This window comes from Diabrotica virgifera, chromosome 3, assembly GCF_917563875.1.
Source record: "Diabrotica virgifera virgifera chromosome 3, PGI_DIABVI_V3a".
Lineage (NCBI taxonomy): Eukaryota > Metazoa > Arthropoda > Insecta > Coleoptera > Chrysomelidae > Diabrotica > Diabrotica virgifera.
Genome location: NC_065445.1, coordinates 205,092,872 through 205,106,701, shown reverse-complemented (window position 1 = coordinate 205,106,701; position 13,830 = coordinate 205,092,872). Strand labels below are relative to the sequence as shown.

The window sequence follows — 13,830 nt, the reverse complement described above, 5'->3', positions numbered from 1 at the left end:
CAATTTGCTTTGCATCTACAGATAAATGTTTCTTCTTCACCGGAACACTAGAAGAAGCCCCATTATTACTATCCCACGGACGCCACATAATGATAAAAAACGTAGTGAATAAAATGAATAATACTACTTAACACTTCCCGTGATACATAAAGACTAACAAATTTTATCAAGAAATCGTATTTTAATACTGGTTGGTTTTCAGTTCCATAAACTCTTTATATAAATACCTGAAAACAACTTAAAAGGTGATTAAATAGCAACCCCGTCGCGCACTACAATCGAATTCGAAAAATCCTTTTAGCGGTACAGTTTCGTCAATATAAGCCTAATCTCTATTAATGAGATTATAATGAGTTTGGATTGTACGCAATTAAATCAACATTAAGAAATGAAGATTGACAAATTTTACCAGAAAACATATTTAAATTTTACCTGAAACCGGGCCTTTTACACTATTATCGGCTAATCCAGGATGTTTATAGTGGTAACTAATTGATCTTAACCATTTACTGTTTAACATACCATATATGGTACCCAAAAAATCCATTTGCAACCTGGCTGCTCAAGTGTCCCGACAAAAACCTTATTTCTCTGGACTAGTACCCCCACTGGCGACAGGACTAGTGTATTGTAAAAAAATCTAGAATTATTTTTAAACAAGATATTGCGATATGCATTTTCAAAATTGACATATACCTACACATACAATATATCCCAGTAAGTTGGAACCATATGGAAAACATTTTTATTATTAATTTTATCAAAACATTTAATTGTCATAAAATGCTCTGTACATTCTAAAACCTAAATCATCATCATCCAGCCTCAAAAGTCCACTGCTGAACATAGGCCTCCTCCCCTCGTTTCCAACCCCATCTATCCTGCGCCGCCCTCATCCAGTTTTTATTTACCTTTCTTAAGTCGTCAGTCCATCTTGTAGGCGGTCGACCGACGCTTCTCTTGTCTTCTCTTGGCCTCCATTCCAATAACCTCTTCGTCCATCGCCCATCTGTCATTCTGGCTACGTGTCCTGCCTATCTCCACTTCAACCTGGCTATCCTCTCGATGACGTCAGTCACCTTTGTTCTTCTCCTGATTTCTTCGTTTCTGATTTTGTCTCGCAGAGTTATTCCTAACATTGACCGCTCCATTCTTCTCTGCGTGACTCTTAGTTTGGTAGCCGAGGCTTTAGTTAAGGTAAGTATTTTTGATCCGTACGTCAAGACTGGGAGGACGCACTGATCGAATACCTTTCTCTTTAGACATGTGGGTAACTCACTTTTAAAAGTTTCTCTCAGTTTTCCAAATGCTGCCCACCCAAGACCGATTCTTCTCTTCAACTCATGAGTCTGGTTATCCCTGCCAATCGCAATTTCATGTCCCAGGTATTTATATCTATGTACGAGTTCTATTTCCTTCCCACCAATACTGATGTTCTGGTTGGGTACCAAATTTGTCATTATTTTTGTTTTCGAGATGTTTATATTTAAACCTACATTTTCTGTAGCTACAACGAGTTCTTGTACCATCTCTCTTGCCATACCTAGATCATCAGCTACTATGACTACATCATCGGCGAAACGTAAGTTGTTTAGGTATTCTCCATCTATTTTTATTCCCTTGTCAAGAGTTTGGATTGGATGACAAAGGGAATAAAAAAAAACCTAAATAAAAACTAAATAATCATCAGATACCAAATTTTATAAATTATAAGAGGTATGTTAAAAAATATGAAGTTCGCTCAGGAGTAAAGTACCTTTATATTTCTCTCTTTCTCTCTTTCTGTTCCTATTAGATATACCATTACATATACCTAAAGCTGCGTAGAAAAAAGTTGCAGAGCAATGTTTGCGAAATAAAATTAAAAATGACCCAAAATTATGAGTGGAAACTATAGACCCAGAAAAATAATTCGGGAACTTCTAATAAACGCCGCTTTAAAGAGAAAGGATGGAAGTTTCTTTTGTGAAGCAATGGTTATACCTATACCCCTATACCAATATCCCCGTGGAAAAAAGTTATGGGGCAAAAAACAAAATTGCTTTCTTTCGCGTTTTTTTTTTGTTGATTTTTTTGAATATATTTTTGGGAAAAAAAAGTTTTGACCTTAAAACATAATATTTTGATAATAAATTTAATTTGAAACAATTTTTCTGTAAATGTGTATGTATGAAAAGTACATAGAATTCACACTGCATAGGGGTTAATTCACCACTTTCTCAATAACGCACCCCTTGAAATGGTGTCACTCCGCGGGTTTTTATATTTAGAGGTCTATTGACCACACGAAGCATTAAAACCCCTTGATCGTTGTAGTTCCTTTTAACCCTTTTATTTTGAACTTAATCAATACCCTAGAAGGATAGATAACACAGAAAGGGTCCTATGAAACATCAATCCTTGTGATACTCGTAGATATTTGGAATAAGCGAATTTTCCATTTAGAGTTAGTTAGTTAGTTAGTTATATAACTAATAATAATAAATAATATGAATAATAGAATAGAATAGAAATATGCTTTATTGTCATGAAAAATTGTACAATTTTATCGACAAAGCTTACAAAAAGTCAAGAAAACATTTATTAAATGAAGAATAATGAAGAATTAAATGAAGAATGAATGAAGAATGAATGAATAAATTTGAATAAGATAATAATAATACATAATTTAACTTACCTGGTAACTTAATGTTACATTCGGTCATCTTGTATGTATCGTAAACCACAAATGTCTGATCAACAATCCAACTAAATTTCTGATCTTAAACTAAGCAGTTTTTATCAATTACGTGCAATTAAATAAAAAATAGTCTATGTTGAACATTGTTTGTGCATTTGTGGCACATTTGCAGTAGTTAGTAGTTAACCTTTTACTTAAAATAAGTAGGTAAACGATTCTACTACATTTCATTTATAATCATACTAATTAACAATACACAATTTATTAAAATAAATGTCTTGTTAACACAATGGAATACTTAGTAACTTATCTATTTTGCATTAATCAAAGTTCAAACCGTCGCATCGCGTCGATTAACGAATTAGAAAAATAATAATGGATTTAAATAATATTATGTCTAAGTATTATATTCAGTGATGTGAGTCGAGAATATTTCCAAGCGAATATTCGCGAACATTGGAAAGTTTCCGAGAATATTCGCGTATAAAAAATGGAAATATTCCTCTAACCGCGAATATTCCCGGAAACTTTCAATGGAAAATTTCGGAGAATATTTCCGAGAACATTCAAGAGTGTTTCCTAGAACTTTCCATAATATTTCCGAGCACTTTAGAGAATATTTCCAAGAGCCTTTTGGACATAGTCCGTGACGTAATTTGAATTTACATGGAAGTAGCGCTACAATTCACACGGCCGGCGATCCTATACCACTGCCAAGTACAAAAGGAACATTGTTTTGAAAATTACCTTCATTATTTTTATACTAAAAATACCTAAAGCTATACTAAAATCACAATAAAGATGCACTAGAAATAAACAAACCAAGACACGTTGAATGTTACAATGAGCACTCCCGAATCATGATTTACCATGTATACACTTTGCAAATCATGATTTGTGATTTACAATGTATATACATTGTAAATCATGATTTGGGAGTCATTTTGAGAGTGAAGAGCATATATATTATTAGCAATGCAGTGTATAGATTGCAGTAGATTGTATAAACTGGTAACAAGGAATGTGCACGAAAACTTCTTTAAACGATTTGACAATTACAATACAGGGGTTACCAGCTTCCTACGCAGAAATAGAGCGTAGTTATAGCACATACTCCTTTATACATAATAATAGGACAAATAGACTGACTATAGATAGAGCAGAGAAGTTAATGTATAATAGCTAATAGAGAAGTTAATGTATAATGTATAATAATGAAAAACTCCTAAAGATCATAAACATGGAAAAATGGTACGTGATGAGAGCCTATCTATAACTAGGGTTACCATACGTCCGGATTTCGTCCGGACAGTCCGGATTTGAAAGACATGTCCGGATTGGCGTCCGGATATGAGAAATGTCCGGATTTTTTTTCTTTGCTAAAAAAAAATGGAAAACACTTGGCCCAACGGTGGCCATTTTTTATATCGTTCTGTAATATTATTATTTTGTAGGTCCAAAGTATGTTAAGACATAGGTGTATATGTATTTTAAACTGGCAGAAATTTTCGATGTTAGTTGAATTGTTGCATATTGTAGCAAAACAGCTATACTTTTAATTGTGCCATATGCATTTCGCATATATATGTACAATGTAGAGATAGCAAAAGTCAAATTCACATTTTACATTTTCTACAACCCATTGGACTACCCCTGTCCGGATTTGGCCTTAATAAATTATGGTAACCCTATCTATAACTCATCTGTTGGAACGAGCGCAAGACTCTAAATCCGTATCAGAAAATGAAAGATTAAGCGAGACGGAGAGACTCTTCATAATACAGACTTCAGCTTGTGTGAAGAAAATTTCTCTGGCTCATAAGAATTGACTCTTACTTATTTATATATTTTATTGTTCCTAAGAATTTTGTAGTGTTTTTTGTTATTATTAGTTAAGAAAAAAGTTCCTGCTCTAATACTAGGTATATATTAGAAATACAGATTTATTACCTGAAGTAAGTTCCTATATTATATTCAGTATTGAGTTGTTTATTGTATGTTATCTTTTTTATTTTAATATTTTTTTTAATAAGATAACTTTTTTAGTTTTAATTATAATGACTAATAACAAATACTCGAGAGTATTTTTTTTAAATTAAGTTAAATAAATTTTAAAATTATTTTTGGACATTTAATTTTTAACAGATTTTTTCTGCAGTCGTAATACCGCAAAAATAAGTACAGCTAACTACTGATTTGTATAATTTATTATAATAATTTAAATAAAAATGCAATATTTCCATAAGTTTCCGAAAGTTTCCAATATTCCCCGAAAGTTTCCGGAAATTTTCCGACGTTCGAATCTTCCCGGAAATTTTACATCACTAATTATATTCGTATAATTTTATTACTTTGTAGCTTTAGCACGGGATCTGCACCCATCTGAATAGCGGTCGACCTGCACCCATCTGCTTTCCGGATGAATTTTTTTTTATTAAATTTCATACATGGACAAATACGACTTGCATGGGTTGCCTATCAAAATCGAGTCATAGCTATCTTTAAGGGGAGCCGTATTTATTGAAATCAACTTTTCCAGCACATTTTCTTTGCAAGTATGGTAAAATGATTTTATTGTTAAATTAAATTAGCATATTCAGTACAATTCATAAGGTACCTTAAGCTAGCATCGCCACATGAGTAAAATTCAATTTAACCTATGCCAGAATTTTTCACTAATTTTTCACTAATTTATTACCACCCTAATAATTTTTCACTCCTTAACCCCACTTCAGGAGAGATGTCACGCTAGCTTAATATTCAAGCTAGCAAAATTCTCGATAAAACGGGATTGCATGATCGGAATCTAATTTAACCTATGCAATAATTTTTCACCCATGTTTAACTAATTTTCTAACAACGTAATAATTCTTCACCCCTTAACCCCACTTCAGGATAGATGTCACACTAGCTTAATATTCAAGTTAGCAAAATTCTCGAGAAAACGGCATTGCATGAGCGGAATCGTATTTAACCTATGCAATAATTTTTCACCCATGTTAAACTAATTTATTATCACTCTTATAATTTTTCACCCCTTAACCCAACTTCAGGAGAGATGTCACGCTAGCTTAATATTCAAGCTAGCAAACTTCTCGACAAAACGGCATTGCATGAGCGGAATCCAATTTAACCCACGCAATAATTTTTCACCCATGTTCAAATAATTTATTACCACCCTAAGCGGAATCCCATTTAACCTATGCAATAATTTTTCAACCATGTTAAACTAATTTATTACCACCCCAATAATTTTTCACCCCTTAACGCCACTTCAGGAGAGATGTCACTCTAGCTTAATATTCAAGCTAGCAAAATTCTCGATAAAACGGCATTGCATGAGCGGAATCCAATTTAACCTATGCAATAATTTTTCACCCATGTTTAACTAATTTTCTAACACTGTAATAATTTTTCACCCCTTAACCCCACTTCAGGAAAGATGTCACACTAGCTTAATATTCAAGCTAGCAAAATTCTCGAGAAAACGGCATTGCTTGAGCAGAATCGTATTTAACCTATGCAATAATTTTTCGCCCATGTAAAACTAATTTATTACCACCTTAATAATTTTTCACCCCTTAACCCAACTGCAGGAGAGATGTCACGCTAGCTTAATATTCAAGCTAGCAAACTTCTCGACAAAACGGCATTACATGAGCGGAATCCAATTTAACCCGCCCAGTAATTTTTCACCCATGTTCAAATATTTTATTACCACCCTAATAATTTTCACCCCTTAACCCCACTTCAGGAGAGATGTCACGCTAGCTTAAAATTAAAGCTAGCAAAATTCTCGAAAAAACGGCATCGCATGAGCGGAATCCAATTTAACCTATGCAATAATTTTTCACCCATGTTAAACTAATTTATTACCACCCTAATAATTTTTCACCCCTTAACCCCACTTCAGGAGAGATGTAACGCTAGCTTAATATTCAAGCTAGCAAAATTCTCGAAAAAACGGCATTGCATGATCGGAATTTAATTTAACCTATGCAATAATTTTTCACCCCTGTTAAACGAATTTATTACCACCCTAATAATTTTTCAGCTCTTATCCCAACTTCAGGAGAGATGCCGCGCTAGCTTAATATTCAAGCTCGCAAAATTCTCGAAAAAACGGCATTGCATGAGCAAAATCCAATTTAACCTACGCAATAATTTTTCACCCGTATTAAACTAATTTATTACCACCCTAATAATTTTTCACCCCTTAACCCCACTTCAGTAGAGATGTCACGCTAGCTTAATATTCAAGTTAGCAAAATCCTCGAAACAACGGCATTGCATAAGCGGAATCCAATTTAACCTATGCAATAAATTTTCACTCATATTAAACTAATTTATTATCACCATAATAATATTTCACCTCTTAAAATCACTTCAGGAGAGATGTCACGCTAGCTTAATGTTCAAGTTAGCAAAATTCACGAAAAAACGGCATTGCACGAGCGGAATCCAATTTAACCTATGCAATAATTTTCGAAAAAACGGCATTGCATGAGCGGAATCCAATTTAACCTATCCAATAAATTTTCACTTATGTTAAACTAATTTATTGCCTCCCTAATAATTTTTCACCCCTTAACCCACTTCATGAGAGATGTCACGCTAGCTTAATATTCAAGTTAGCAAAATTCTCGAAAAAACGGCATTGCATAAGCGGCCAATTTAACCTATGCAATAATTTTTCACTCATATTAAACTAATTTATTACCACCCTAATAATTTTTCACCTCTTAACCCCACTTCAGGAGAGATGTCACGCTAGCTTAATGTTCAAGTTGGCAAAATTCACGAGAATACGGCATTGCATGAGCGGAATCCAATTTAACCTATGCAATAATTTTTCACCCATGTTAAACTAATTTATTACCACCCTAATAATTTTTCACCCCTTAACCCCACTTCAGTAGAAATGTCACGCTAGCTTAATATTCAAGTTAACAAAATTTTCGAAAAAACGGCATTGCATGAGCGGAATCCAATTTAACCTATCCAAAATTTTTCACGTATGTTAAACTAATTTATTAGCACCCTAATAATTTTTCAGCCCTTAACCCCACTTCAGGAGAGATGTCACGCTAGCTTAATATTCAAGTTAGCAAAATTCTCGAAAAAACGGCATTGCATAAGCGGAATTCAATTTAACCTATGCAATAATTTTTCACTCATATTAAACTAATTTATTACCACCCTAATAATTTTTCACCTCTTAACCCCACTTCAGGAGAGATGTCACGCTAGCTTAATGTTCAAGTTAGCAAAATTCACGAAAACACGGCATTGCATGAGCGGAATCCAAATTAACCTATGCAATAATTTTTCACCCATGTTAAACTAAGTTATTACCACCCTAATAATTTTTTACCCCTTAACCCCACTTCAGTAGAGATGTCACGCTAGCTTAATATTCAAGTTAACAAAATTTTCGATAAAACGGCATTGCATGAGCGGAATCCAATTTAGCCTATCCAATAATTTTTTACGTATGTTAAACTAATTTATTACCACCCTAATAATGTTGCACCCCTTAACCCCACTTCAGGAGAGATGTCACGCTAGCTTAATATTCAAGCTAGCAAAATTCTCGAAAAAACGGCATTGCATGATCGGAATTTAATTTAACCTATGCAATAATTTTTCACCCCTGTTAAACTAATTTATTACCACCCTAATAATTTTTCAGCTCTTATCCCAACTTCAGGAGAGATGCCGCGCTAGCTTAATATTCAAGCTCGCAATATTCTCGAAAAAACGGCATTGCATGAGCAAAATCCAATTTAACCTACGCAATAATTTTTCACCCGTATTAAACTAATTTATTACCACCCTAATAATTTTTCACCCCTTAACCCCACTTCAGTAGAGATGTCACGCTAGCTTAATATTCAAGTTAGCAAAATCCTCGAAACAACGGCATTGCAAAAGCGGAATCCAATTTAACCTATGCAATAAATTTTCACTCATATTAAACTAATTTATTATCACCATAATAATATTTCACCTCTTAAAATCACTTCAGGAGAGATGTCACGCTAGCTTAATGTTCAAGTTAGCAAAATTCACGAAAAAACGGCATTGCACGAGCGGAATCCAATTTAACCTATGCAATAATTTTCGAAAAAACGGCATTGCATGAGCGGAATCCAATTTAACCTATCCAATAAATTTTCACTGTTAAACTAATGTTAAACTAATTTATTGCCTCCCTAATAATTTTTCACCCCTTAACCCACTTCATGAGAGATGTCACGCTAGCTTAATATTCAAGCTAGCAAAATTCTCGAAAAAACGGCATTGCATAAGCGGCCAATTTAACCTATGCAATAATTTTTCACTCATATTAAACTAATTTATTACCACCCTAATAATTTTTCACCTCTTAACCCCACTTCAGGAGAGATGTCACGCTAGCTTAATATTCAAGTTAACAAAATTTTCGATAAAACGGCATTGCATGAGCGGAATCCAATTTAGCCTATCCAATAATTTTTTACGTATGTTAAACTAATTTATTACCACCCTAATAATGTTGCACCCCTTAACCCCACTTCAGGAGAGATGTCACGCTAGCTTAATATTCAAGTTAGCAAAATTCACGACATTGCATGAGCGGAATCCAATTTAACCTATGCAATAATTTTTTACCCGTGCTAAGCTAATTTATAAAAATAGTCTCCCCTTTTATACCGTTGACACAGCTTTGGGATTATAGCTGGGTAGTCTGCTATAGCTAGTGTCTATAGTTATCTAACCTATGGTTATCTAAATCTATGGTTAACTTCACCAAACTTTTAAATCATAGTCAAATTTGATTTTTGTATAAAAAATTAACTAATCGTGTGGGGAAAAAATGAATATGCCATTTTATTTACCTATTTGTCGAATTTGTAAAATTCTTATTAGAGTTTTCAAAAACCGTATACTGGGTGAAATTTTTTTCTAAGGCCAAAACGAACTAATTTCTTAAAGCCGCACCTGATTTTTTTCTAAAAATCCACGAGGAAAATAAAATTCCTGTAGCTGGCTGTATATCATAAATCACAAAAAATACAAGACCCTTTGTAAAAGGTATATTTAAAAGACCCCAATAAGGGTTAAATCACAAAACAAAACGTTTTCGGAGTCTTTTAAATATACCTTTTAAGTCAATCGTCCACAGACCCGCATCGTACGCATCGTACGCAACGGATTTTAGTTTGACAATTGATAATGCGATCCGTACGATGCGGATCAGTGGACGCGGTTACATAAGTTTCTGTACAAGGCAAACTAAAATCCGTTGCGTACGATGCGTACGATGCGGGTCTGTGGACGCTTGCCTTTACAAAGGATCTTGTATTTTTTGTGATATTTTTCTAGTTTGAATAAATCCGTTCATTGGGTGGTAATAGCGTAACAATTGACCAAAATAAGAGACACATCGATCTTACCGTTCAAAAATTATGACGAATACAAATTTCTGTAAAAATTAACAAGTCGCCCTGTATATTATTAAGAAAAACATGTGGAGAATATTTACATTCTGCTAAGTAGTTGTGGCTACTACTACTTGTTACAACTACTTAGCAGAATGTAAGTATTCTCCACATGTTTTTCTCATTAACAATCACAATTTTAACGTTGTTGCCTTCATTTAACGTGGAAATACTTTATTCTAGACACTGAAGATGTTCTGAATTAGAACGAAAACGTTTTGCACGACATTTTATGAAGTTTTTTAATAAACTATTTTATACCAGTATACAACTTAAAGTTTTTGCTTCTGTATGAGTTTTTAAACTATGGTATACAGCCAACTATTGGAATTTTTCCATTGATTTTTTATTAAATTAAAGAATTTTTATTGTTCGCCCTAATTATTTTTGGTAATCCCAGCTTGAAATGCTTGCTTGAAGGATTTCTGTCCCATTTTTGATTGACTAAGTTGTTACATTTTTTATATGTGTGTAAAAAAATTCAACTTGAAACTAACGATCACAGGTGAACTGAAATGAAGAACACATTATTTATTTTAAATGCGTGCAAAAAATATTGCAATGCGTGTTAGTACCTACCTATATTTTAGTGAACAATAATTATTTTTTTATTTTATATTAATAATTATATAATATATTTATATAATATATATAATTATATAATTTTATAATATTAATAATTATATTAGTGAACAATAATTATTTTTTAGGACTCAATTTTCATCTCTCAATATTTTTTAAAAGACCAGTCTAAAAAACTGATTTTTAAATTTTATCATTAATCAAGAATAAAACACGAACAGGTATTATATATCTACGTTATGTCAATAATTGACAGTGAACTATGATATATAAGTATAAAAGTAAAATAATTTTTAAATTAACAAGTATGTAATTTTAAATATAGTTAACACAGCTCTTTGGAACATTTATTACTTAATTTTTATAATAGGGTACCGATAATAATGCACTTTATGATACTATTGTTTCCGCATTTCAAAATTTCCAAGTCATAAACCACCACCCAGATGTTTACCTATTGTATCTACTACTATTTAGCCCAGTCGGGATAGCATTTGACCTTGCATTAGGAGCTGCCCCAAATTTTATTTTTCTAATATTTAGGGAGGGTCAATATTAGCATAAATTTAAAATCTCGACTGAATTCCGCCGTTGCGTTAGCCGCCATCTTGATTTTAAACGAGAACCGTTTTTGCTCAATATCTCCGCTATTTTCAATTTTTTGACAAAAAGTGTAGAAACTGAAATTGTTGAAAATGCAGATTTTCTATAATTTCATATATTATAATTTTTTCGTGCGGTCGATATTTTCCGAGTTATGAGGGGAAAATAGTGACAGTTGTAGCATAATTATTGAATTATTGAATTATCTCGTTTATTATTAGTTTTACAACAAATATATGCCTATACAAAAATGAATAGAATTAAATTTTGTACAATTTTGATGTCGTACATTTTTTTGATTAAATCAATATTTAAGGTAGTACGTATGTGGTAAAGGTGCGAGTGTAAGACCTGATTGATTTTGTAGCAATTGTTTTTGTTCAATATCTCCGCCATTTTCAACTTTTCGACAAAAAGTGTAAGAACTTAAATTGTTACAATTACGATTTACTACAATTTTTCGAGAGAACCAGTGGCGTGTCTACAAGGGGGGAAATGGGAAAATTCCCCCCAACAGGGTCCAAAAGTTAAAAAAAATTGATAAAACATCACGATATATTAGCTGATATAAAACTTAAAATATTGACAGACAAATGCAACCAATAAAACCCGCTAGTTAATAAAATTAAGTGAACTTAATGTATATAATGTCTTTTTATGTCTTTTATATATTTAGTTCGGTTGATGTTTCATTGGAAGTTTCAAAAATTGTATAAAATATAATTCTGTTTATTTTTGTTTATGTACAATTATATCGTAAAGTTAATAATAAATGAGACAATTTAATAATTATGCTTCCCCTCCGCTTCCATTATTTTACCCCTTAACTCGGAGAATATTGATCGTATAAAAAAATTGTGCCAAAAAAATTGTAGGAAATTGCATTTCCAACAATTTTCTTTCCCACCATTTATGTCGAAAAGTTGAAAATGGTGGAGATATTAAGCAACAACAGTTCTCATTTAAAATCAATATGGCGGCTAATGCAACCTCGGAATTCAGTCGAGATTTTAAATTTACACTACTATTGATCTCTCCTAAAGGATAGAATTATAAAATTTGGGGCAGCTCGGAAACAAAATTCAATTCAATAATTATGCTCCCCCCACCACTTTTTAATATTTTCCCAAGTAACTCGGAAAATATCAACCGCATGAAAAAAATTGTTAAAAAGAAATTGTAGGAAATTATATTTTGAACAATTTTAGTTGAAAATGGCGTAGATATTGAACAAAAACAATTGCTATAAAATCAATCCGGTCTTACGCTCGCGCCATTACCGCATACGTACTACCTTAAATATTAATTTTAGCAAAAAAAATGAAAGAGACCAAAATTGTGTATAATTTAATTATCTTCATTTTTATAGGTACATATTTGTTGTAAATCTAATAACAAACGAGATAATTCAATAATTCAATAATTATGCTCCAACTCTCACTATTTTCCCCTCATAACTCGGAAAATATCGACCGCACGAAAAAAATTATAATAAATGAAATTATAGAAAATCGCATTTTCAACAATTTCAGTTTCTACACTTTTTGTCAAAAAATTGAAAATGGCGGAGATATTGAGCAAAAACCGTTCTCGTTTAAAATCAAGATGGCGGCTAACGCAACGGTGGAATTCAGTCGAGATTTTAAATTTATACTAATATTGACCCTCCCTAAAGATTAGAAAAATAAAATTTGGGGCAACTCCTAATGCAAGGTTAGGCCTGTTATTCGTCTAACCCGACTGGACTAAATTGTAATAAGTGGATTGTTTGTCCGCAGTCATATAAACCCAAATAAACAACAATTGGGACTGTGCAAGTTCGGCAAAGCGACCCCTATTTCTACGCTCTATACTAAAATTCGCACTTTTAATTATATTGGCCAATTATATTAGTCCTGGTTACTAGATAATTGTCAAGGCCATAGTCCAAAAAAATAATAAGAAGAGAAAATAAGATTCAGGTTATGTTATGAAAACGTCAACAATTGTATGTAGTAAATAAAATTAGTTATTAAAATGCAGTACTGCAAGCAAAATAAAATTAATTAAATTTACCTATATAATAATTGCATATCATATCAATATTGTGGAGCAATATATAATTTTTCTGCTTCATTGACAGAAGGTATGAAATATACGTCAATTTGACAATTTCAATTGACAATATGAATTCTTTAAGATAGTTGCAATATTTCTCCGCGACTCGCGCACGGTCGTTTCTCGTTTCCCCTTCCAAGTACTTGCACACCTCGAATAAGTGGATTGTCTGTATTACAATTTATTTACTTCTCTGAATAATTTCTAACCACCTTAGTACAGGAAAGTTAAGATTTAGGGACAAAAAAATAATTTTTTACAATTTTAGTGTACTTTAATAGTCTGAAGCTCTTTCTTTGTGGAGTCTTATGCAATTTACTATTTTATTGGGAAATAAGCCATAGTTTAAGTTAAAAATGAAATTTGTTGACGTTTCGACTTCCA

The 13,830-nt window shown here is 32.5% G+C and overlaps 1 protein-coding gene across 2 annotated transcripts in view; it reads right to left on the bottom strand.

Annotated features, from left to right (window-relative positions):
• Positions 1-2,870, bottom strand: part of LOC126882333 (cytochrome P450 4C1-like) — a 219,510-nt gene extending 216,640 nt beyond the window's left edge. For both annotated transcript variants that reach the window (XM_050647209.1, XM_050647210.1), the window contains exon 1: positions 2,678-2,870. In XM_050647209.1, the coding sequence (XP_050503166.1) occupies positions 2,678-2,705 (28 nt within the window). In that variant the 5' untranslated portion in view covers positions 2,706-2,870. The remainder of the gene's footprint in view (positions 1-2,677) is intronic.
• Positions 2,871-13,830: the final 10,960 nt, after the last annotated feature.